The 27,768-nt window shown below is 40.0% G+C and overlaps 1 protein-coding gene across 3 annotated transcripts in view; it reads right to left on the bottom strand.

The window, feature by feature from the left end:
- Positions 1–27,768, bottom strand: part of GALNT11 (polypeptide N-acetylgalactosaminyltransferase 11) — a 1,380,327-nt gene that overhangs the window by 48,173 nt on the left and 1,304,386 nt on the right. For all 3 annotated transcript variants that reach the window (XM_044066892.1, XM_044066893.1, XM_044066894.1), the window contains exon 11: positions 2,123–2,260. In XM_044066892.1, the coding sequence (XP_043922827.1) occupies positions 2,123–2,260 (138 nt within the window). The remainder of the gene's footprint in view (positions 1–2,122; positions 2,261–27,768) is intronic.

Consider the following 27,768-nt stretch of genomic DNA (forward strand, 5'->3'; position numbering starts at 1 on the left):
TTAGCAAGCCTGAGCTTCTGTTTTTTACAACTTTCATGCTTTAGGTTTAATGGCTTACCTTTGAACAAACTGCAGGAAGGAATAGGAATACAATATAGTACAAGAGGCAAACAAAGGTATTTGTGCAGGCATAGTACTATGGAACAGATGTATTACTTTCCCTAACTGCACCTTTAACAAATGGGGCTGTATTTAACTTTTTTCTTTTCCAGCATTTTGGCTGAGCTTATGTCTTTGGTAAGGTGAGTGTGAGAGTGTGTGAGTGTGTGTGTGTGTATTTGTGGTTTCTGGCAAATCATATCAAAATGATTTGAAAACGGTCCAAAGATAATCTTTATCTGCCACTGGCCAGATACATTTTCTTTGAATGTGGGTCTCAATGAATGTGAGTTTGGGCAAAGAAGTTTTAATGCCAAGGCCATTTTCATTGTGAGACTGTATTACTTTGTTTAGCAGATGTCTTAGTGTTTGTGCTATAAAATGTAAAATAAAAGTTTTAAATGAAATCCAAATATCATTGTAGAAGTAAAGCAGTATGCACATTTTAGTGTTTATGGTAAATGGGTTGAAATAGCCAATGGGACATTAGAATGGCTGCAGTGGGGAGGGCTGTGTATGGCGGGGCCCATTCGTCCATGATCTTGTAAGGGGGGGGAAGGGTGGCAAACTCAAAGACAGCCCCAAAGTGCACAAACTCTAGCTATGCCACTGATCAGTAGGCCATGGAGAATGACTTTTGTAAATACTAGAAAACTATAATATTCTTTTGCTAAGATTAGAATATTGCCCACCATTAAATACCCTACTTTTACCACAAAACCAACATACTGCAAGTCACCAAAAACAAAATTCTAAGGTTCATCATCTTCTCCCTTCCCAGTGAACATCATTGCTACACATATAAAAAAATGGTTACCATTTACTACAGGCTCTGGGGCCATAGTTTGGTTGTCTGTTCTTCAGTTTGCATTTGAATGTTGGTATCCCACAATTCCATCGGAGTGGGTGTGGTTATATAATTATGCATGCACATTTTATGTTAATCAGTGGATAGATTTGTACCTATTTTTCATGGGCCTTTGTCCAGATTTTTGATGATTCCAGGTTGAGAGGTATGCCTCTGTCTATGGTTTACTTCCATTTTACTTTCCATTTCAGACAGCCTGACTATCTTGCCTTCTATAATAATGGCTGAATACTTAATAGAGATTGTAAATCCACTGGTTGTAGCTTTCCACTTTCAAATCTATTAACTTTAGCTGGCACTGGTGTTGGCCATTTGTTTATATATTGATTTTTTTTAAAATAAAAGTATTACATTCAGTAACATGCCTTTCCTTCTCCTTGTCAAAAGTCTCATCTGAATAAGACTTCCAGAAAAACAAGCTATATGACACTTTTTTATATCAAACTAGCCTTTCACTAAATTTTGTGAAATATCTACCACTTATGACATTGCTAGGCTAATGTAACCTATTTACGTCTCTTACAGTTATTGGTGAAAGCCTTTACTCGATGGCCATGCTTCAGACTATTCCAATACAAACAAATAAGGCGGCAATATGGATATGGAAAGTATATTTATCTACTAATAACCACAACATATTTTCCATAAACAAAACAGCAATCACATTTCTGGGTCTGTGGGAAGACATGGATCTGGAACTGGCCTAACTTGGGGGCAACAGGTCTCGTGTACATGCACTCCTTGAAATACAATGAAGCGACATGATGCAGAGCTAAAAGTGCTAGGAAGGAAAGGGTCTATTTTGGTAAGAAAAATAATCAAATAAAGACTGTAAATCTTAAAACAAACTGGAGAAATTGCTGTGTATGGTTGAGAGAAGGAATATAAGCATCTAATGAAATAATTCCTTTACTGAGATAGTTCATATTGCCTAAAACTGTAAACAAGAAAAACAGTATGGCTAGACACAAGAGCTTCAAGTGCATGTCGTACTAGAGAAAATACAAGGAAATGTTAAAATGACTAAATGGTGAAAAAGACAGGCCAAAATAAGTGGCAAGACCAAGCTGCTATTCTACTGTCAAATAAATGCTTACTTCTATATGCACTATTCTTTAAAAATTACATTTTTTGTTGAAAAGGTAAACAGCTCACCCCTAGGGACCACTGCTGTGACCCTCCAGAACCATGACATTTCATCAGGCGTGGTGGATCTGAAGAACGAGTTTCAGGCATATCTAGGCAAAGCAGGTTAGCAAGTATCAGCTCGTGGTCTTCATTATATACCCACATCTGCAAACAGAGAAGATGGCAACCTTTATAGCTGTAGCATGATGAAATGGTTTAATTATCTCTGGTGACAAAAGAGCTCCATGTCTAGCCCAGTTCCAGTGTTTGTACTTGATTGTAGACAAACCCATTAAGAACATACACATACACATACACACACACACACACACACACACACACACACACACACACACATATATATATACTGTATATACACACAGAGACTTTTCTCTTTACTGAACCTTTTCTGTAGGCAAAAAAAAAAGAAAAAAACTAACAATAAGGCTTTCTTCTCTTAATAAATACCTGTTTAGCCTTTATTTTCAATGACTACACCAGCTACTGTTTTCCCATTTCTCAAAGTGAAAGCACTTTACTAGCATGTGAAAATATCATGGATATGATTTAGAAGCAAAACATACCATAATAATCCCTCAATAAAATCACATTCCTAACTCCGAACTGCTAGATGTATAAAACAGTCTGTGACAGAAAATCTTTTAAAGGAATTTAGGCTGATTCTTTGTAGGCAGTCATCAAGAAAGTACTGCAACAAAAACTCAACTAGTGTTTTTTGTTTCGTGTTCTCCTTTCTGGCTATGCCTCCTACATCCATTTTCATTCTCAGAGGTAATTCATGTTTCCACTAGTAGTTTTTTTAAATTAAAAAAAGTTTAGAAACTAAAAAAAGAAACAAATATTACTTAGCCAACTTTAAAATGTTATTTTGTAGCTAAACATGTATTTAAAAATATACCCTAATCTAAACAAAGAATTTGAGGTTGTTATGCTTACCAATCAGCATGGAAGTCTATCCACATGCTGATGACTGACGAAGTACGACTGTTTGAAAGACAGCTTGTCTCTGATGCTGGAAAATTCAAAGGCTGCAATACAGGATGAGGTAGATTCTACAATTCTCCACGTACCATCAAAGTAAGGCCCCACTGACCTCAGTTGGTGGTAGTTCAGGTGGATGTATAAGATGCCATGGCATCTATCAAAAATTTTCCAGTATCTAGCCAAATTTCCCAAAGACAGTATAAATATTACCTTAGATCTTCCCTGAAAAGATGCCACTGGCTTAGTAGGACTAATCTAAACAACAAAAGAGAAATAAATAAATAAGCAAAAAATGCCAGGGATTTATGAGATGATTGTATCTAAAAGAAAACGTTACTTAATTTAGTGGTAGCAAATAATTTTATGCAGAGAATAATTCTGCATTTCAGTCTGACTTCACAGCACAGAAGCAAAGCCTTACCTACAACCTGGGCATCCAGAGTTTGATTAGTTGGACACTGGATCAGTCAGACAGGGGAAGATGGGAATAAGCAACAGATGTTGCCTCTCTCACCCTGGGGGAAAGTAGGTGGCCTGACTTACTGCAAGATGCAGACACTTATCAGAGGAAAGGTATCTTGCAAATAGCAATTGTCAGAACATGCACTTGGGCCTTGTCAAGCCATGTATGCAGTAACATTTGTGGGGCATGTAGAGCAATATGCACATTCTCAGGAGAATACATTGTATTTGCAAATTTGCAAGGTGCAAAAAGCCACCAGGGTTGGGTTTAGGGCCACAAACTATAATCCTAACGGTTGTTTGGATGACAGCCTCTAATGACTGGCTGCTATCATAGGTTCATAGGTTCATACTAGGCTATCTGCCCTGGGGCAATTATAAGCCTAGCCCGATTCTGTATGGCTTACGCCACCCCTTGATTTGAGTATACTGTGCCCTTTTTAAGGTTTAGTTTACTGTGCCTCTGCCTAATAGTGACACGGGAGTAATCCCTGGGACAAACCTACAATCCCCCATCCACCTATCGAGATTCTTCTTGAAGAGATTTAGTGAGGTGCTCTGCCTCACATGAACTGGAATTCTATTCCAGAGCGAAGGGAGCCTCTGGGTTATGAACCTGTCCCTCCAGCAAGTTCTATTTATTTCTGTGCTGAGGTTCAAGTCCCTCAAGCGTGTGGCTCTAAGGGATTTAGATTTACTGAGGTGGAGCATGTCCATTAATTCTGGATTTGACATAGCTTTGTATGTCAGGCATAGATCGCCTCGAAGTAGGCGGTATGCAACTGAGTAGAGCTGGAGTTTTTTTAACCAAGCAGCATATGGCATCTGTTTGAGACCCTTGATCCTCTTGGTGAGATACTTTTGGGGTCTTTCTAATTGCTGCAGGTGTCGGGTAAGGTACATCCCAAAAGAGGCATTGTATTCTATGATGGGCCTGATGAGGGATGAATAAAGGGGCACGATTACCTGTCTTGATCTAGATGTGAAACCCTTCGTGATGAGGTGGGCTATGTAGAAGGTCTTTCTAACCACTTTGGCAATGTGGTTTTCAAAGGAGAGATTGCTATCAACTTGGGTCCCCAGGTCCCTAATAACTTTCTCTGTACTTAATGGGTTTCTGCCTATGTGGTAATTTGTGGGCACATTGTTTTTGCCAAAGGGTATGACTATACATTTTTGGCATTTAGCTTTAAACCATGGCGCTGGCACCAGTTATCTGTCTCTGTGAGACCTTTTTGAAGGATGTTTGTGTCAGCTGGAGAGTTGATTATGGCGCACAGTTTGCAGTCGTCTGCGAACTTGGTGAGCCATAGTCCTTCCACGTTTGCCTGTACCTCGGAAAAGTATATACCGAACAAGAGTGGTCCCAGGACAGAACCCTGTGGGATGCCACTTGTGACCGGTTTCGAGTCGGACATGGCTCCAGCAACTCTCACTCTGTGGGTTCTGTCTTTGAGCCAGTTTGCGACCCATCTTGTGACATAGGGGTTTATATTTAAGCTGGATAGCTTATCTACGATGCCCGAGTGGGGTATTGTGTCAAATGCCTTTGCAAGGTCCAGATAGGCTGTGTGGACTACCTTCCCTTCATCTATGGCTTTGGTGACTGTTTCGAAGAAGTCAACCAGGTTCAAAAGGCAGGATCTGCCCTTGACAAAGCCGAACTGGGTAGGATCTAGTGTCTGTAGGTCCCCAATGTCTTTGTTTATGAGCCCCATGATGATCCTCTCCATAGCCTTGCAGACTAAGCTAGTCAGGCTTATGGGCCGAGAGTTTCCAGGGTCCGTAGAGGCTCCACCCTTGTGGAGTGGGACCACTGTTGCTGTACGCCATTCTGTGGGCACATATCCTGTAGTGAGGCTGAGATTGTATAGCTGTTTTATTTGAGGGATTAGTTCCTCTTGGAGTTCATGTAGGACGCAACCTGGGATGCCATCTGGTCCCATGGAAGCAGTGTTTTTTGCTTTGGAGAGGGCAGCCTGCACCTGAGCATCAGAGATGTTTGGGAGGCAGCCCTCTGCCGGGATAGATACTTGCTCTTTTGGGGGGGGGGTGGAGAAGTTTGCACTGAACCTGTCTGCCAGGATATTGGCGATGTCTGTGGGTTCAGTGTATTTTTTGTCATTTAGAATCAACTCAGAACAAGTCTGGGAGTTGCATCCCAGGTTTCTAACATAACTGAAAAAAGCCTTATGATTGTCTTTGGTGTCCTGTGCAATTTTTCTCTCGAAGCTGGCCTTGAAGGATTTTATGAGGGATCGTAATTTTTTGCTAGTACTGATCAGAGATACCTTCCCTATTAGGGATTCTGCTCTATCATGTAGTAGCTTCCTCCTTCTGTTGTACAGTTTATTTATTGCAGGGGTCCACCAGACTGGACGCCTGCCTTTGGATGATTGGGTCTTGGTTTTGTTTGGGATAGCATGATCCATGCATTCCTGGAGATGTCCGTAGAATGCGTTTATATAGGATTCTGCAGTTTGGGCCGTAGTTTCCACTGGCCCTGGGGCCTTGAAGGATTCCACTTCGGTTTTGAGAAGTGAGAAGTTCGCTTTTGAGAAGTTTTTCACTGTGGTTTTCTGGGCTGCGGGTGGGGTCGGGATGTTGACATCCAGTGAAATTAATTTATGGTCTGATCTTACCAATGAGGGATATACTTCTGGTGTGGAGCATAGAGTCTCCATGTTGGTAATGATCAGGTCTAGTATGTTGTCCCCTCTTGTGGGAGTGATGACTAGTTGTTCCATAGCATTTGAGTTTATAATTTCCAGGAACCTTTGGGCTAAGGTGCTGGGGCTTGAGTAGTGCTCCCAGTCAATGTTTGGGTAGTTGAAGTCGCCCAATATAATGGTGTTCGGAGAGATCTTCATGTACTCCAATGTTTTCATTAAAGCCGAGTGGGATTCCTGACTTTGAGAGGATGGTCTGTAGGATGCTATAAACTGAAAAGCAGTCTTGCCCACTGTTAGTTGCACATGGATGGTCTCCGATACTTCGTGCAATGCCACTAACCTGGAGGTGTGGATATCCTTGATAAATATGGAAACTCCCCCTCCTTTTGTGGTTCGGTCCGGGTTTTGGGGCCGAAAAGCATGATATGAGGTATAGCCTGGTAGTACTGGGGTGCTCTCTGGAGCCTTGAACCAGGTTTCTGTCACTGCACAGATATCAATGTTCTCCATACTGAGGAGAGCTTCGAGTGCGTGCATCTTGAGGTTAAGACTTCTGGCGTTTAGCAGCATTACCCTTAGTTTTTTGTTCCTTGTGCTGTCTATGGGGGTGGGTTTGACTTTTGAGCCTTGCCTAAAAAAGGCACTATGGGGGTGGCAAGATCCTTTGCCAATATCCGAAAGCCCAGTGGTGACAAGTGCAAGCCGTCCCTAGCGAAACAACGTGGCTTGTCGAGCATGTCATCCCAGGCTGACAGACACTGGATCCCCTTTGAATGACACCAAAATTTTAGCCAGTTGTTAAAATCGATCATTTTGTCTTTGTACTGTGGCATCATTCTAGGTGAGGGTAAGATGCTGCTCAAGGTCAGGGTCATACCAGCCTGGGCTACATGATCAGAGAGCGCCTCTATGTCTCTTTTCATGTAGTCCAGGGAGGTACATCTCAGGTCATTCACACCAGCATGTACAATGACTGAGTCATATTTGTATTTGCTTTGGAGTGACCTGAGTGCTTGCGTTATGTGGTGGATCCTAGCACCCGACAGGCAGCTCACTGTGACCTTCTCTTTATTCAGCCTGGTGAGAAAGATAAGCCTGGTTCACTGCAGTAGGGCTAATGGTTTGCACTCAATGAGAATAAAAAAAAAAGAGTGAAAAAAAATCTGCACATCATAACTAATATTTTGACCACTCCTAGTAATATAGGACAGCTGTACTGCTCAAATACAATTATGTCGTATTTTCTGGATGCTGTTACAAGCATGCACTGACAATTTAGTTGTCAATCCTGAACAGTCAGCAGAATAGATAATGTAATAACATTATATCAGCACTAATTATAGTCATAGAGTCATAAGGGATTACTAGGCTATTGACCCGGAGGTCATTTTAAGCCTAGCTGTTTCAAACCAATGTAATACAGTAGAAGTAGTACCCACAATTACATTTAGTGATGACTGCCCATGTCCAGGAGGGTTGTGGGCACTATCCCCGGTAAGAGGTTCCTCGAACAGTGTCATAGAGATGCTCTGTTTCAAAAGAATTGGTAGCCTGTTCCAAATACATGACAGTCGCTGAGAGATAAATCTGTCCCTTCAGCATGTCCTACTTAAGTCGCAGGCATATTTAAGTCCCTGGAATGGGTAGCCCTAAACCCATTTGATTTACGGGTATGCAGTTAGTTCATTAAGTTTGGGTCTTGGGTCAACATATGGTCTTCCTTCCCACACTAATCACAGTAAAACTATATCTTGCGTAGCCTAACCACTGATACTTGTTTAAAACAACACTGGTATCATTTTCTATCATTTTTGCATATGGCAGTGTGTAATACCTCTGTCATCTGTTGTTTGGATGGTCATCTGTTTTAAAATAGGGGAGCTTCTTTTCAAGAAAGTTATTAAAAAGTTATCTGTGAATAAGGTATAAGTTGCCTAAAGAAACATTAGTCTGCATTTGAAACATTATCTTTTTATTTAAAACAAAGCCCGCAGTTGCAATCACATTAACATTAGTCTGAACTTGGCTGTTGCTTACAGATTTCGTCTACGTAACGCATGCAAATACTAAACTCCTGTCATCATTAACCCCTTAATGGAGATTATACAAATATTTTGTCCTGAGTAAGAATTACTTACATGTGCATTCCAAACAGACACCTGGTTAACAATAAGGAAAGCGATACTCTTCCTTAAGATGAATCTGTAAGCCATCTTAAAAACTATAGACCAATAACTTGCCTTCAGATGATGTACAAACAGTTTACTATTACTTATCCGATCCTGCCATGTGCGAGTTAAGGTTTGTGCAAAAAGGTAAACATCTACTACTCAAAATGTCGAAAGAAATGCCTGTGAATGTCGAATTCGATGTAATTTGCACACCGGCCATTAATTTGCAAAATGCAGCTTTCCGCTTAAGGCTGGGGCACAAGGGCTTTGCATAATCTGGCATATCGTTTTCAATGCTAGTGAAGGTGGGTAATATGTCTTCTGGTGTGAGAAAATGCAAGGATGGGTATTTGCTTGCAAAGCAAAGAGAAAGTACAGTTGTGTACACTTACCATAAATATAGATGTTCGAGTGTATTCACTGCTGCAGTCATCACATTTGGGTTATCCCTGCCAGGGTATCCTAGCCCTCGGCCGGCCTGAATACCAGAGGCTTAGTATTTCTGCGTAGGTAGCTGTCACTTCAGGACTGATGTGAGGTCGTCAGTAGTATAAAGTAAGGCAGCCGACACAATTACATCAGTTTTTCTTGCCGTAACCTGTCAGGAGCCCCCAAGCAGGAGCCAGGTTCTGGTGGAAAAACCCACCAGTAGAAAGTAAATACCAGTATGTCCCTTGTAAGGAAAGAGAAGAAAAAAGGGGGATGGAGGGAAACCAAGACTGCAACAGTGAATACACTTGAACATCTACATTTATGGTGAGTGTACACAACTGTACTATGTTCTTCATGTTTCACTGTTGCAGTCATCACATTTGGGCTGATTCCCAAAGCTGAGGAAATGGGTGGAGGCAGTCAAGGAAATTAGGGACTGGCTAGGAAGCCCTGCAAGATTGCAGAGGCAAACCATGCCCTGGAATTGGAGAAGAGAGGCAGGTGGTAATGTTTGGTAAAAGTGTGAACAGATGTCCAGGTGGCAGCCTTCAGCAAGTCCCTGGTGGGGACTCCTCTGAGGAAAGCTGCAGAGGTGGAGGCTGCTCTGGTGGAGTGAGTGCTGACCCCCTTGTGGGGAGGCTTTCCGTGTTGTTTGTAGCAGAAATGTATGCAGTGTGCTATCTATTTGGAAATTGTTTGTTTTGAGATGGCTTTGTCTTCTGCCCCTGTAGTAAAGCTAACCAGCAATTGATCAGACTTTTCTGAAGGATTTAGTCCTATCTAGATAGAATCTGAGCTGTCTGTGCACATCTAAGGGAGTGAAGAATCCTTTCCCCCTTGTTCTGGGGATTAGGAAAAAAGGTGAGCAAATGAATTAATTGGTTGAGAGACACACTGGACATCACCTTGGGCATGAATGATCGGTTAGTCCTGAGGGATACTCTGTCAGCATGGAAGATGATGAAGGGTTCCACAGCCATGAGTGCTTGCAGCTCGGAGACTCTTCTCATTGAAGTGATGGCCAGCAGAAAAGCTGTCTTCCAGGAGAGAAATTTTAGGTCTGCAAAAGAAGCTGGTTCATACGGGGGCAGTGTGAGCTTTTCAAACACAAAGGTAAGGTCCCAAGCTAAGGTTGGTGCTCTTCTGGGTGGCCTCAAGTTGCTAGCCCCTCTTAGGAACTGTTTGATCAAGGGGTGTGAGAAAAGGGGCTGCTCAGTGGGAAAATGAGCAGAGATAGCAGAGGCATGAATTTTAATAGAGGAAAAAGATAGGTCATAGTGTAGTAGGTCAGCTAAGTAATCCAGGATAAGAGGCAAGGAGGGCTGTGCCGTATTGGCTCCCTTAGCCTGAATCCAGGCGCAGAACCTTTTCCATGTGTCAGCATAAGAATTTCTAGTGCTAGGGTGCCTGGCCTCACATATAACATATAGAACATGTTTACTGAGGTTGGCAGATTGATCGGGGTTAGGGAATAAGCCAAGCTGCCAAATTGAGTGTCTGCAATTAGGGATTTATGAATTCCCCTTCCCTCTGGGTCAGGAGGTTCGGAATCTGAGGAAGATGCCATGGTGGCAGCGGGGACAGGCTGCGCAGCAAGGGGGTACCAGTGCTGGCGAGGTCAGTCTGGAGCTGTAAGAATTGTCCTTAATTTTTCCTCCTTTATTTTAAACAGTACCCTGGGGGTGGAGGTAGTGGAGGAAAGGCACAGACCGATAGACTGACCCAGTTTCCAAGCCATGCAGTGATGCTCCCTGGTGCAGAATTTGCTGAGCTGATGGTTTGTGTGGGAAGCAAAGAGGATGACCTTCAGGGTGCCCCACTTCTGAGTTATTAGGGCGAAGGTTCTTCTGTTGAGCTGCTACTCATGTGGGTCCAGAAGATTTCTGCTTAATTGGTCTGCCACAGAGTTGAGAGAACCCAGTAGGAATTGTGCTAACAGGTGGAGCTGCATGGCAGAGGCTGTATGCCAAAGGGTCCTGGCCAGCCTGCATAGAGGGTAGGAGTGAGTCCCTCCCTGCTGGATGGTATACCACATTACAGTGGTGGTATCTGTTTTGATCAGGAGAGCCCCTGGGGAAAGAAGGGGCTTGAAAGCTATCAAGGTGTGCTTGACAGACATCATCCCATTTTGGCTGATGTGCAGAGGAATTTACTGTGAGCTCCATTGGCCCTGTATGCACCTGCCATCCAGATGTGCACCCCAGGCATAGTCTGATATGTCTGTGGTGATAAAGGTAATCCTTTGTTGTGGGAGCATGCTGTTGCCCACTAAAGAAATCTTTTCTGAGGCAAGGAATTATAGGTATAAGGGTCGCCAGGTCTTGTGAGTGTTGACACCAAAGGCTTTTTAGGTACCACTGAAGTTTCCTCATATGCAGTCTGGCATATGGAATGAATAGTATGCAAGATGCCATGAACCCCAGAGCTTGCAGGATCTTCCTTGCAGATAGCTGGGGTCTGGTGGCTAGTTCAGAGAAGTAGGCTGTCAGGAAAATTTGCTTTTCTGGTGTAAGGAATGCCATCTGGGATGCTTCTCCAGGCTTGCTCCCAGGAATGTAATCCTTTGGGTGGGCGCCTGTTTGGATTTCTTTTCATTGACAGCGTACCCTAGGGAGGTTAGTAGGGACTTTACAAAGGCCAGGTGCTTGAGCAGCTTTTCCTGGCTGTCTGCCTGAATTAGGCAATCGTCTAAGTATGGGTAAATCTGGATATTCCTTTGTCTGCAAAAGACAATGGCTGGAGCCAGACATTTTGTGAAAACTCTGGGAGCAGTAGATAAGCCAAAGGGAAGCACAGAGAACTGAAAGTGATGAGATCCTGCCCTGAAATGAAGATATTTCCTGCATGATTCCCCGATAGGAATATGGAGGAAGGCCTCTTTTAGATCTATGATGGCTAGCCAATCATCCTTGGACAGCATGGGTAGCAGCTGCTGGAGGGTGAGCAATTTGAATTTTGGAATTACCAGGAAGGTGTTTAGAATGGATAGATTGAGGATGGGGCACCAGGTACCCTCTTTTCTGGGTACCAGAAAAAGTCTGGAGTAGAAACCTTGGCCTCTCTGTTCTGCAGGAACATGCTCTACTGCCCTCATAGAGAGCAGGGAAAGGACTTGCTTTTGCGCCTCTGCCCACTGGTTTGGAGGTAGATTTGGGAACCCTTTTGGGGTAGGAAGGGTGTGGAAAGAAAATTTGTATCCCTGGGACACTATGTTGAGAACCCAGCGGTTGTTGGTAATGGTGGCCCAGGTGCTTGCATGAAAGGAGAGTTTTCCTCCTAAGGGTAAGTGAAGGTGGGCAGAGGGAGGGGGTGGGAGAGGTGAGTCATTCTGAGTTCTTACCATAAGGGGGTGGCTTAGAACTCCCTGGTTTTGAAGTGGAGGTAGTCCACTGGTTAGATCTCTGCATTCCCTGTAACTGCTGTCTGCAGGATCTGGTTCCCCGGGGTCTGGGCTGGACTGGCTTAGTAGAAGCAGGAAAGGACCAGTGCTTGGTTGGACAATGCCTGCTGATCCTGAGTGGCAGGACCTGAAAGAAATCCTTGACAGTCTGCATAGATTTTGCTTTTTCTTCCATCTTTTTTAAGACCTCTTCTGCCTTAGTGCCAAATAAGTTGCCTTTGTGCAAGGGGGCATCCAACAATTTAAATTTGACATGGTCTGGCAAGGGCTGTTCCTTAAGTCACTCATGCCTTCTAATGACAGATCCTGTGACTGCTGCCTTGCAAGAAGCTTCTAGGATGTCAAAACCACAGTGCAAGGTGTGTTTAGTTACTTGACTTGCAAAATGCATTAACTCTTGTAACTCTTTAGATTCTACACAAGCAGGTAGGGAAGACATTTTTTGTTTGAGGAGTTCCGGGGTATGTTGCTGAAAGTTTAGCATATGGAACTGACAATTTAGTGCCCTGATAGCAAGAGTAGCTGAAGTGTATACTTTTTACCCCATCTGTCAAGTGCTTGGGAATCCCTAGCTGAGGGGGTGGGATTCTTAGCTGAGGTTGCTTTAATACCTTTAGGCCCTTGAGAAATTACCTCAGGGTCAGCAGTAGGATTTTTAAAAATAAATTTGTGAGAGTCAAAGACTCTATAGTACCTGTCTGGTTTTCTGGGTGCAGGAGGGAGGGTGTCAGGAGTCAAGCTGGATTCCAGTAAAATATCCTCCACAACATCCAGGACTGGGGGGGATGGCCAAGGGTCTGTGCTGTGGAAGATTTAAAAATTCTCTGAGTCTCTTTTTAGACTGACGGTAGTCCTAACTCTCCCACTGGAAATGCTCCCTTAAGGTATGAAGGGTTTCCCCAAAGGAAAAATCCTCTGGGGGAGAGGTGGAAGGGATGGAATCATCTGCATCAGAATCCTCATAAGTAGAGAGGGGTTGCATGTCTTCATATTCAGATGCATCAGAGTCATCTGACTCCTGTTCAGACAAAACTACAGGGGACAGATCTCTCTTCCTTTTGGAGGGGGTAGCTTGGCTTCCCCTGATCAGCATGATGAGGTTTTCCACCATTTTAATCATCTGAAACTGAGGCAAGGAAGCAGGTGCCTGAGATAAGGTCGTCGGTTTCTTGGGTGTGGTTCGTACCCTGGGCCTACGAAACTTGGTAGTTTTCAAAAAAATGGTAGTCGCGAAAGAAGTCATCAGTTTGTGTCGAGAATCGGTAGTGTGAAGGACTTCCTTGGAAGCCGGTGCCTGCTCAGCGGCTCCGGACCCATCCAAGGTAGAAGACGACTGTAGGATCCTTAGTCAAAGAAGGGTTCTGCAGCATACTGGACTCCGAAAGGATCTCAGTAACAACCTGCGAATCTAGAGAAATAGGCATCAGGGGCTGCAAAAGTGCATCACTGAGTACCGGAGAACTGACGACTAGCTTAATGGAAGTGTCGTCGGTAGGTTTGGACCTGTGCGGCCTGTCTCTATCTTTACGTTTTTTCAGAAGATCTGCTGTCGGATGGCTTACTGAAGCCATATCGGAGTTCGAAAACTCTAAGCGAAAATATCTAGCTACAATAAGGGCCCGATGACATATAGTTCTGGCTTTGAACAAAGCACAGAAGCGACAGTGAGGGAACGTTGTGGTTTGGGCCTAAACAAGTTGATGCAGTAAGAATGAAAGTCTCGGTGTGGTATTTGTTTTCCACAGACGAGACAATTACCTTTTTCTGACATTGGTTAGTGCAAGAAAAAAGAATCCCCAATGGGGTACTTAGCTTTAGAAGACTTCAGCTAAAAAATGAGTAGATGAAACTCAGGTACCGGCTGACTGGCACTCATGCGAAGTGCTTCTGCTTCGGGCTCCATGGCAAGAAAGACTGATGTAATGCATCGTCTGCCTTACTTTATACTACTGATGACCTGACATCAGTCCTGAAGCGACAGCAACCGACGCAGAAATACTAAGCCTCTGGTATTCAGGCCGGCCGAGGGCTACCCTGGCAGGGATAACCCAAATGTGATGACTGCAACAGTGAAACACGAAGAACATAGACATATTTCTTCCGAATTCACTAGCCAAATGTAGTTTCTGTATTTGGCATCAAATAATTTGGCAAAAGTGAAACTAGCAGCCTTTGGCAGCTGTGTTTGGGAAATGCCGTACAATAGAATTTACTGCCCCTTTCTCAAAGTCACTAAGAATCATCCTGGGATGTAGTGTTAGATCATTCTCCTGACACAAAGCAAGTACACTGAACCAAAATATATCTACCATATTTCAAGTTTACTGGACAATAAACCATATACAACAGGAATTATTTTCCAGTGATCACTCCCAAGAAGTGGACAGTGAATACTATATATTTGTTTACAATCATGAGTGCTGATGGAGAATGTTCCATCCACTAAACAATATTGTGCAGCACATAACATCTTTAAGTTGTTATCTGTAGTGATTAAGACAATTTTATTACACAATCCACCACCCTCATAGTGTTTAATTAGCAGTGTACCATTTTTATAGGCAGCACGTCTGCTGTTAGATCTTTTAAACTTTTAAAGTCCTGAAATTTGGACGCTTTCACCCTATTACATGTCCTAATGACAGTTTGCTTCAAGGCATTAGTACTGGGCAGCTGTGTTTCAACCACAGTGGATGTGGTAGGCAACACCTCGGAAACTACCTTACAAGGGTCCTTAACTGATTGATCCACCCGCCTTTTAATACTGTGCCTTTTTTGTAAGCTTCCGGTTTTACGGGGTCAGGAGCATGGCAATGAAGTGTACTATTCTTTAGTATTTCCCCGTCTGCTGAACTCTCAGTTATACATCTCCCCTTATACCTCTCTTTATTTTTCAAAATACAGCACCAATATTTCCTGCTTAATGACACTTTCTCTAAGTAGTACTGGCATCCGTCGATATCCAGCATGTCCCAACCCTTTCGTGTACGTATTGTACTATATGGCTGTTCCAGAATGCCTGGATTGCATGCATCATCCACAATGTCATTGCCCTACGAATAAAATTTTGAAAACCCTTGTCACAATCTTATGGTTTTATATGTGTTGTACAATGTACATATTCAACATGTGCACTTATGGTTACCCGTACCTGCATACTGGAGATAATTCCGTTTCTCATGGAAGTAGAACACGTTTCTGTATGGTAATCCTTTTGGGAAGGTTAATTACTAGCAGTTCTGGTATACTCAATCCTCAGGGCTCAGGAATTGTGTTATCACAATTGTGACCATTACTTTGGTCGCATACCTATTGCCAGATGTCTACTGTGTGAAACACTCTTCCTATTTGGACATGTGGAATTTGTTGTAATGTTTTTTGCACAAATACGTCGAATCGCTGGATTCGATATTCACAAAGTGTCACAAGGTAGGATCGATAAAATGATAGTAAACCTGTACAAACTATATACTGGAAATGATGCAGACTTTATAGTCATTTAGAAGAAAACTCAATCATGGTAATAGAACAAAAGGATAACAGAAGAAAGGCATATGGAACAAAGGATCATTTGTTGCTAAATAAAGCCTTAATAGGAAATTGTTAAAAAGGGGAAGAATCTAAGGACAGCACATCCTGTATTTGTTGATAAAGGAGTGCTTACAGATGTATAAGATACATCCTACATTGACCAATAACATTACAGTGATCATGAAACAGTGACAAAGCACTTTGCAATTAAGCCATGTCAAAAGGCAAATTATTATCCCAGGGATAAAAATTCAAAGGGGGATATTCCTTGGTGATTCTGTGTCACTGCTGTTATTTTGTCTTACCCTTAAGCCATTAAGTTGTCTACTTAACAGTTTAGGCCATGGTTACAATTTGGCTCTCGGAAAGCAACCTTGCTTAAAGACTCACCTAGATCTAATTTTTGTGGATGACATAAAACTGCATAGTTCATCATATGAGGAGTTGAAAGCACAACTACAAGTGGTTAAAACTTTATCAGATGATAAGAGAGTGACATTTGGTCTTGGTAATGTGCAAAAGTGATGTTTAAAGCAGGAAAGTTGCAGTAACAAGAAAATATCAATCTGGGACAGGAATGGGATATAAAGGAACTTGAGTGGAAAGGAGTGTATAAATATTTGGGAATTGATGAAGGATCGGCAATAAAACATGAACAAATGGGAATAAAAATCAAAGAAATACTTCAGAAGACTAAAATTAATACTGAAAACAGCCTTGACACTAGGAATAAAGTCCGAGCAATTTACTCTTCCTGTTCTTGTTTTTCAAATATATTTTTTTATTTCACTTTCCTTTTTACTACAATGAACAGTATAATACAAGGTGAAAGTAAGAATAAAAATGGGGTTACATAATGTTTCAAATAACATACAATGCATACAGAGTACAAGGCATATATGGTGATTGACCTTGATAATTAAAAAAAAAAATCAAGTGGAAAAAGAAAGACATTTTTTCATTGTAATAGGCATTAATAAAATACAAGTAATGTTGAGTATGACTTAGAATTCACACATGATATCAAGCAACTGACTGTTTATATAGACAGTATAACTTTAACCATTGTTATTTTCACAAGAGGAAGAATATAATCATATACCTGTGCCTATCAAAACAACTAATTACATTATTTACACTGGGTTGTCACTCATGCAGGTTGTTCTAGAAAAGTTTACAAGTTAATATTTTTACATATAATAGTGATAAATACAAATGTCTAAGTACTAGAGGGCACTTTGCTATATCTAATGTATTTAGCACATTTTTTTTGTGAAAAAGTTGAATTGTAGCCTCTATATCAAGTTAAGTAGGAAAGTTAGTATTGATAGGGAGTATTGAAGTAAAATAAAATGCTCTAGCTGACTTAGTGAAGATCTAGCTAAGAACCTCTTAAGTCTTTTCCAGTATTTCTTAAAATAGGTTAATTTCTTGTGGCTTACCGTGCTTAGTTTGTTTACTAAAACATATTTGATAGCTATAGATTTGAACTCTGCCCAAGAAGTTTTGGATCTGTCAAGCCAGTTGAGGGCTATATAGGATTTCAGTATTGTGCACAGTGTTACAATAATATGTTTGGACTCAAACGTATAGGAATTGGGGAAAATGTTTAATATTGCCATTTCCCATGAGAGGGTGAATTTCATATAACCTGTTTTCTCCAATTTTGCTCTTAAAGAGTACCATAGTTTATAGATGTTTTTGCGAGACCAGAGTATGTGGAGAGTTTATTCTCCCTAAAATTTTACATCATTTCCATGCCGTCAACTAAATCATTACAAACAGTTTTTTTTTCTAAAATGAAAACGACATTGGGCAAATTTATTTGGCACCCGAAAAACACTAGAATTAGTTACTCAAAGTTAACCCAGCCCAAAGAAAAGGGTGGTATGAGCCTTACCGACTTTCAGACATATTACCTTATTATCAATGCCAACCACATTATACGCCTAATCAATTATGAACCTTCTGATACATCATGGCACCCTCTTTGGATAAAAAATTATCACCAACATCTAAGTTCCTCCAATATAAATCCAAGGACTATACCTTTACTCAATAAAAAGACTCTAAGAGACTTCAAAATACATCCCACCATAGTCACTAATGTGACATGTTTCCAAAAGCTCGTAACTTCCTTAAACTTAAAGAATGCCTTAATTATGGCTCAACCAATTCACATGAACCCTAACATCAGACTAAATAATATGCTAAATCTAGATAGTTATCCAATCATAAAGAATTGTATAGTCTGGGACTTTTACCACTTAAAAGAGCAACCATTGAGTTTTATTGTAGATTCTCTAGCAGCAAGTAAAATATACCTCTTAATTATTAAACAAATACTGTATCTAGTAACTTTAATGACATCAGAAATTAACGTAACTCTACAAGATTTTCATTTATACCAACAAATTATTTTCCTTCTACTACTGAGGACTAAAATGTTATCAACTACTTATAGACTAATTGCTCAAATTAAATACCAATATGAAATCTTGTATTCAAACTACTGGATGAATCAAAATAATAAGTTGACTAATGAACAAAAACTAGCGGCAATTGATATAACTATAAAACTAACTCCCTTCAAAAAATTAATATACGCTCAATTTATGATTAATAACGTGTATCACACACCACTCTTTCTGAGCAAAATAAATGCTAATAATCACCTTTCTGCCCTACATGCTCTAATTCAATAGCAGACACTCTCCACATACTCTTCCTGTTCTAACTTACAGTTTTGGTATAACTGACTGGGCCCAAAAGGTATTTGATGAGTTGGCCAGAAAAACTAGAAAAATTCTTTACATTTATCAAATGATCTATATAAAAGTATGTGCATACCAAGATTATATATTCCACACTCTAAAGGAGGTATGGACCACCTCAAAAACATGTAAAGATCTGCAGTCATAGCACTGCATACATATCTGCTGACTTCATCAGATCCAAACATAGTGAAAGTTTTAAAATATGAGTACTGGAAGTCTAAGATAACCTCTATCCTTCATTTAGCAGAAGCATTCTGGTATCAAATGAGAACAGAAATCAAACCAGAAGTAGATAAAAATCAGACAGCAACTGAATGTGCCAAAAAAAACAAAAGACTATAAGGAGGATTAGGCGAGAAGGAAAGAACTGTGAGAAAGCCATAAATATAGAGGCTATAGAGGCAAGTATAGAAATCTCCTGGAACATCCTCATGTTGATCAGGATTTGACCCAGGAATGGTTAAGGAGAGGTGAGTTGACACCAAAGGATAAATGGCAGCCCAGGACAGTAGACTATATACATGTTGGTTTAAAAGTTCATTGAACATGTGGGGGAAACAGACAAATGTAGGTTCTATAACAAAGAATGGGAAACAGTCATATACCTTGTTGCTGGATATGATATACTCATGGCTGAGGGCCTGTACACTGAAAGGCACAATAATGTGGTAAGACTGTTGCATTAGGGATTGTTCAGACACTTCAATACAGAAGTAGCGGAGAAGCACTGGAAACGTGTACCACAAAGCACTATAGAGAATGAGGGAATGTAAATCACAATGGGCCATCCATTACCAACAATTCAAAAAACAGATGCAAGAAAATTGATATAGTAGTCCATAAAAAAAAGACAAAAGTAGCATTGATCACTGAAATTGCTGAAGTGTCTCATTTAAAGAGAAACACAAAGTCATAAAACGGGACTTGCAGGCAGAAACGAGAGCATTGTGGAAGAAAGATACCTGGACAGTTTAAATAGTAGCAGGAGGAATAAATTCTTCTCATAATAAAGAATCTACAGTTATTTAGATATTGCTGCTAATACATTTAACTCTGTATGAATTGTGGAAAGAGTCAATTCTGGACACATTGTGGGTGCTGTAAAGAGCACTTTTGGCTGACATCTAAAACTGAAACAATACTAAATTCATTAACTTTAATTATACCATGACTTAGGAAGGAGGTCACTCCTGTCATGGTATCAGAAACCCAAAAGATTTGGAGAAATTAAACAGATTATACAAGAAAAAACACTGGCTACACCTGAGGGCAGTTGTGTGTGTGTGTGTGTGTGTGTGTGTGTGTGTGTGTGTGTGTGTTGGGGGGTGGGGGGCTACTGTAGTACATCCTTGTGATTTAGTTGTACAACAAATGTTATTTATATATAGATCATTCTGAAAAGTACTGGGATTGTAGTTATTCTGTAAAATCACAGTCCTGCTTTCTATCAAGTGGGAAAAATATTAAAAACTGAAAGTATTGTTTGCAGGCTGAAAAAAAAACTGCATTTGTTGGTGGCCCTGACAACATCAGAATTACAAGACAGAACTTTTTAAATTTAATTTCAACCCACACACAGTGAGTAATGTCAAGCATGTCATGCTGAGGAAAATAAAGCAGTCCCAGTGCTACAATGGATTGTATTAGCAAATTATTATCAGTACTTAGTGATTCTGTCCTGAGTAATTTCATTTAAATAGAACAGAAACTGAGAGCAAAAGGTCTCAAGAGTTCTAGATGCTGTACTTACAACTGAATACATGACTTACTGTAAGCAGTCCTGTGTGCTGCAAAATGGAATTCTCTACCATTAATTACCAGGAGCTATCTAGGAGGTCAAATCAGCATCGTGCTGAAAACTATTATTACTTCAGAACATTTTATAATATTTAAACGTAAATAAGCATGTAGAGATAAACAGGTCCCCAAGTGCGTGGTAATCTTACCTGCTCCCACGCTCACTTTCCCTGCTGCTGCTCAAGGGCAGCACACTGTGAATTAAAAAGGAAACTGAATACTTTACATTTCATCAGCTGTGACAAAAGAAGTCCATGAAATCACATTTTTATGAAGTATTTTTCACTGATACAACTATCTGATAAGTTTGATGACAGTTTACCATATCTCAAGAGAAATTTCTGGAAGGTATCTTCACTCTGTAAAACAAAAAAAATGTTATTCTTTCCATTTGGTATTGGTGATGGTGGGAGAATAAATACATTTATTCTGCCCAGCAGTAGTGTAGCTAGGGCAGGTTGAAAGGGAAACTGCACCAGGAGCAAAGTGTTAGGGGGCATGACTTTCCATCCCATCCATCATCCTAATCCCAATCATTCTTTAGTACATTACCGGCTTTTAAAAGCCAGTATTGTATTTGCAGTCAAACCTGAGCATTGTTAGCACTCAGTGTGTAGTCTAAACTGTAGCAATTATATGAACTCATGGGCTACTGGGTAATGCTGACATACTGGTGAAGACCAAGGAGCTTACTGCTTGCGCTTGGGGGGGCAGGTCTGCTTCTGGGGGAGCACCCACTACGGATGTGATGGGGCAACCTCTGCCATCATCCCAATGCACATACCCCAATCCCCTGCCTGGTTCATGAGTTGACTTCCATCAAAATCAAGTTGAAAATCTCAAACTAGCCCTGATGTTTGTCTAAATGATGGCCCCCCCCCTTCCCTGGTGATGAGGAATGAATGGATCAAATGGCTATGGAGGGGCCTGATAGTTAGTGTGGGGTGGGGGGTGCAAAGAATGAAAAAAAAATGATGTAGGGTCACACTCAGGATTTTGTCGCATGACTTCATGGAGCTAGTTTTTTTTTTTTTTTAAATACATGTATTGAATTATCACTTAAGACACTGGCAAACACACATTTATATAAAAGAAAACAAACTATGTTAGCATGTTCACAGTTACAAACATTATCCATCACATAGATTTCTTTTATTAATTATCATCAATCCAGCATTACATAAATTGCTCAATTCCTGCATTCCCTTAAACCTTACTCCTTCAAAACATTCTGCATGCACTGTTCTCACAATTTCCATTTTTTTCTATGTAATTTGCTCCTACCTTTTCGAAAGATCCCACTTCCAGTTCTTTTATCTCAGTTACAATATTCACTACTTGAAACACAGTTGGTTTACACTTTTGATTTCCATTTTCTAATCATACTGCTTTTTGGCAGCCACCAGAATTAAAAGTAATAGGCCTTTGTCTAGGTAATTTAGATCCTGTAACCCAGTTCAAGGAAATCATTTCTTTAGTCAGGCCAATTTGCTCACTCAATATTTCTGACAGAGTCCCCCTGTAGGGAATTTTTAAAATCTGCCATCTCATTATATTCCCAAAACATACGTTTCCCAGTTACCTCTTTCTTCCCCATCACACATCCAACGCTTGCCATCTACAGGTAGAATTCTTTGCAGTGTGCTTGTGGCATAAAAATACCTATGCAAACACTTCCAAGCAAAAATCCTAAGTCTTCTAGATGCGATCACATATTTAGGAGCCATGCATATGTCTTCCCATTGTTTCCTTGTGAACTGCTTATCCAATCTCTCTTCCCATCGTTTATAACCTCCTCTGATTGATTCCTATAGTTATCCTGCAATATTTTATATGCCCTACTAATTAACCCTTTTTAACAGTAGCTCATATTCTAGATTCAACTAAAAACTCTACCTGAGCAGCTCTTTCATTTAGGATTCCTACAGCCGTTTCTCTTTGCCTGTACTCTGATATCAAACCCTGATAGGGAAGGCAATCGCAAGCCTGCAGTCCAAATGTTTTCTTGGCCTCTTCCCATTCTATTGCCTTTCAATCTCTAGCTATTTTCTTCCAATATCTTGGTTCCTTTATCAGTTCTTCTCCAGTAAATTCCAGCCCCCAGCTCCCTATTTTCTGTGTCCCTAATTGCTGTCAACCCTTTCAGCAGAAACTTTCTCCATTCCCGTGTTTGCTTAGTTCTTGGGATATTCTCTCCGGCTTTAAGATTATAATATTCTATTTGGCTTCTGCTGTATTCCTTAAGGGTCTGCATCCAAAATCTCACTCTCTTTATGTCTTGAATTCCCCCACTTCATCATTACTCCTTTCCACTTAGAATGATAGCTTAATTATAACCGTGCAGCTCTAAAACATCCCTTCAAATCATCTTGTTCTATTGAAAGGATCAACATATCGCACTTGACCCTTGCCCTTTTCCCCATCTAGATAAAATGCTTCAACTCTTTATTAATTACCAGAACTTCTCCACTGCTTTATAAAAATATGCATGACCTGTATATAAAACTAAATTGACTAAAACATGTTCATTTATTGTATCTTGCTATCCATAAACATGAGCTTCCAGTTTCTCAGTTAGCTGCCATAACAGAATCATTATTTTAACCCATAGTCCTAAATACTTAATGTTATCATGTCCCCATAAATATGGCTACTGCTGAACTCATTCATGTGTGAGTACATAGCTTACTGCTATAGCCCCTGTTATATCTTCATTAATTTTATATCCAAAAAAAACTTGAAACTGTCTTAGAATGTTCCACAACAGTCAGATGTCCTTTTCTGGTTTTATCAGGTACAAAATAATATTGTCTGTAAATGAAGTCAACATTTCTTGATTACACCAATTATATCCTTGAATGTCTAAGTCCCATGTTTTCTTTTCAGCTGGCTCTAAATATCATACAAATAAAGTGGAAAGGGGGAGACTCCTACCTTATTCCTCTGTTCAGACATAACTTATCAGGCAGGAAACCTCCCCACTTCAATTTTTGCTTCTGATCCATCATATATTCTCCTAATTAACCTTATTACTGTGTTAGGGAATGCAGATGTTTTCATTGTGCTACTCATAAAATCCCAGCTTACTCTGTCAAAGGCGTTCTCTGCATCCTGACCCACTAGCAGCAGCTGTATTTTCTTATGTTCTGCTTCCCTCTGGATTATCATTATTTTATTAATGCTGCCAAATGTTTGCCTCCCCTCCACAAAACCACACTGATCTAGATCTATTCATTCTGGCAACACCTTTGCCATTCTTTTAGCTATTTCAGACATAAACACTTTATAATTGTGGTTTAAAATAGAAATGGGCCTATATGAAGCTGGGTCTAATAAGTCTTCTCCGTCTTTACGGATTACAGCCACTGCAACGTTTTTCCAGTTGCTTCCCCTATTTTTATAACACTGTTAAGCAAAACTTCTTGGATCTTTATCACTTTCTTCCCTCCTAGTTTCCAAATTTTCACAGGAATACAATCTATTCCTGAAGACTGACTATGTCACCATTTTTATCTCATCTCCTCCTACATTAACTAATCGTTAAGCCTCATCGACCTCCAACCTTGGCATACTTAGGTCATCCATAAATATTTCCATTTATGCTTTTTCTTGATTTCCACATTCTGCTGCTTTATACAAATGTTAAAAAAATTTCCAAAGTATCTCATACATCTACAGAATCTCTGGTTATTTTTCTTGTTACAAGCTCCTTAAGTCTGACAACAATCATGTCTACCTTCTGTTGCCCAAGACATTATGTTAAGAGTTTTTGCACTCTGGAGTTATCAAAATACAGTTGCTTAGCAGCAATCTCTCTGAACTCATGCTTATTATCCAGATACTCCCTTATTTTTATCCTTAGCACTCTGCAGTTGTGCCTTTTCTTGTTCTGTGGGATTCCACTTATTTTGTAACAGTTTTACCTTTGTCAGCTCCCATAAATAATTATTACTTCTTAACCATATCTCTTTTTGTTTCATTTCTCTTCCATATTTTTAAACTCCACTTTCATTTTATCCCACTCATTAGCTATAACGTCTGAAGAAATTTCTAGCTTCCCTAATAACTCCTGAATAATTTTCCAACACCCATTCCATAAATTCTTCTTAACAGGTAGGTGGGGAACCGCCAGTGTCTCATTCTGACCTCATTAACTTGCATTTTTATCTTAGTTGTTAATGGCACGTGATGTAAAACAGTTGCTGGATGTACGTTGAAGCTTTCAATACAGGGCCTCAAACATCTGCCTTACACAGATAGGCAAAAGGCCCTATCCCTCTACTCAGTCTCCTACAGACTCTCAATCCACGTCAAGCAGAGTACTTCATTAACCCTTTTTAAGCTCAACCTGGATAACTGGATGGGGAACAGAAAATACACCCCTGGGATTCCACCTGAGTCCCTGCTGGACAGAGGCATCAGGTTCTGACTTGTCAGAACAAGGGCTAAATTATTAGCTAGGCTTGTAAAGGTTCTTTGCTAGGCTTGTAAGGGCCTCAGGGCCAATAGCCTAGTAACGTCATATGATCCTAAATGCACATGTTCCCATGAAATATAACTTCCGTCTAGTTCAGCTTAGTTACTGTACAGAGTTCCTACTACTGAAGTCACTTCTTCCATACCAAATATTTTCATAAATTTCTTCAGGATTTACCCCCTTTTGTTATAGTTTCCCTCCAGGTCCCTCAGATAAATCCTCACTGCTGCAAATCAAGTTCCAGTCCTCACCTAGAAGTAAAATTCCCTGATGGAAGCTAATTATTTCTCCCCAAATTTTCTTAAGCTCCATAATAACAGTTTTAGGTGGAATATAAATACATGCCAACATAATCCTCCTCTCTTGCCAGTAGCTCCTTACTACTACAAATCTACCATTGCTATCTTTTTTTCCTCTTCTACCACTATTGGAGCTCCTCTAACAATTAGAAAATATACAATCCTTTTCCTTTGTTCCTGATGTTCTGCTGAATATCCATCATGAAATCCTTTATCAAATTCATATGCTCACTTCTTTCTAAATATATATGTAAAAAATAGCAACGTAGACCATGAGGCTAATAAACGAACACTTTATTAATGATTAGTAAGTGCTTTTGGGAGAACCCTTCATCAGACAAAAATCACTCTACCAGGCCAAATTAAATACAGACAAATAGCCACAATTAAAATAAATAAATTAGCCTGTATATGCCAGTACTGAGTTCGGCCATAGACACATTTATAAAAACTTGTGAAAATGATTTATGTGTTGCTACAGATGGTTTATGTATGCAGGGTAAAAGTTTTTACAACTTGACTGTTGAAAGAATAGCTCTACAGGCATTGAAAAATTAGGACTCTTTAGTTATAAGGCCGGCCGATAAGGGAGACGCAACAGTCATGATGGATAAAAACTATTACTTGGACAAAATTATACATATGTTAAACAGTGACAGTACTTATCATGAAGATAACTTTTCTATGGTTAGGAAAGTTATGGAACAAATTAGTTATATGTTGAATGATTTAACAAGTAGTAATGTCATTTATGATGTGATTTTTTATTTCGTTTTTGTTTCACATCCTATTATTCCTGTTTTTAAAGCATTGCCTAAAATCCATAAGGACCTCAGAGATCCTCCACTCCAACACAGAGTTTCTGGAAGGGCTTGGGCCACTAAGTTTTGTTCAATCTGGGTTGAATCCAAACTTAAAGAAGTGGTATCTAAAGTTCCCAGGATACTCAGTGACACAGCTGATTATTTTTAACTAAGTTGTTTGAATATTTAGAGGTGTTTGAAAGCAATGAACATGTTTTAATGGTTACAATGGATGTTAGGAATTTATTCACGATGATACCTAATACGTATGGGTTACAGGCCATTAAAAAGGTGTTAAGAGTGAATAATCATTTCAATGACAAAGTCATTTTTCAGATTGTCTCTTTACTGGAGTTAGTCTTGGATAATAATATTTTTATGTTTGGACCATATTATTATTGGCAGAGACAGGGGGTGGCCATGGGTATCTCCTGTGCAAATTCTTATGCCAATTTGGTCCTGGCCCATTAGGAAGATGAGGTTTTAATTAAGGGGGAGCATGTGAGGAAAGAGTCTATCATTTTTTAGGGTTGTTTTGTTGACGACATTTTTCTTTTATGGAAAGGTACTGAGGGATCATTGCATGAATTTGTCCAATACCTTGAATCATCCACAGAGTTCCTTAAGTTCACCATGAATTATTCAACCACAAACATAGATTTTTTGGATGTAGGATTGGAGCATACCTCATCTGGTTTTAAGACCAACTTTTTTGGAAAACCTGTTGGAAAAATGTCATGCTTGCAAAGGATAGCAAGCATCCAGGGTATGTTACAAATAATATTACTAAAGGACAGGCACTTAGGCTGTCCAGACTGCACACAGATGAATCTGAGTTCCAGAATGAGAGAAGAGTTTCATCTAGACTTAAACCCAGGGGCTATAAAGCCAGGGAGATAGAGCAAGGGATTTATGATGCATCCCAGCAAAGACAGTTAAAGGGGTACAAAATAAGAAGACAGGCAAGGCAAAGGACAACAGGGTGATTTGAATACTAAAAGTAAGGTTAATTTATACATGACCTTTGGTAGTAATAATAAACAAATATGTGATGTAATAAGGAGGCATTGGGAGATCTTGAAAACTGATGATGGGCTGAGAGATTTAGTGTCCGATGTTTCAAGGTTTGTTTATAAGAAGAATCAAAATTTAAAGCAAATCTTGTGTGATAGGGACCCATTCAAAAGTGATAAAAGCTTAACTTTTCAAAGCAAGAGAAAGGGAACATACCCATGCCATAAATGCAAAGCAAGCACTTTGATAAGTAAGGAATAAACCTTTATACATCCTGTTACAGGCAAGGCATATTGCCCTAATCTTCTAGCTAGGTGTGATACTGAAAATATTGTTTATTTGGCTAAATGCCTATCTTGCATGTCTTTCTATGTGGAAAAGACTAATTGTAGGCTTAAAGACATTATTTTTAAACATCTGTCAGATATTAGATTAAAATGTATACATAATGCCTTATTTCAACACATACATGAGAATGATGGGCATCATTTTTCTTTCCTGGCACTACAGGTGATCAAATCTAACCCCAGAAGAGAGACATTAAAAGCTATACTGAATTTTGTGAAGTAAAATGGATAATAGAATTGGGGGCAGATAAGCTCCCTGGTATAAATGGTGCAGTACCTTTAAAGCCTGTTTTGAGCAGGTGTAGACCTAACATCTAACTTATTTGTTTTGTTTTTATGCATTGCTTGGCTATTTGTCTGTATTTCATTTGGCCTGGTAGAGTGTTTTTTTTGTCTGATGAAGGGTTCTCCCGAAAGCGCTTACTAATCAGTAATAAAGTGTTCATTTATTAGCCTGGTGGTCCACGTTGCTATTTTTCACATATA

The sequence above is a fragment of the Protopterus annectens genome, chromosome 3.part1, assembly GCF_019279795.1.
Source record: "Protopterus annectens isolate FY-2018-M chromosome 3.part1, PAN1.0, whole genome shotgun sequence".
Lineage (NCBI taxonomy): Eukaryota > Metazoa > Chordata > Ceratodontiformes > Protopteridae > Protopterus > Protopterus annectens.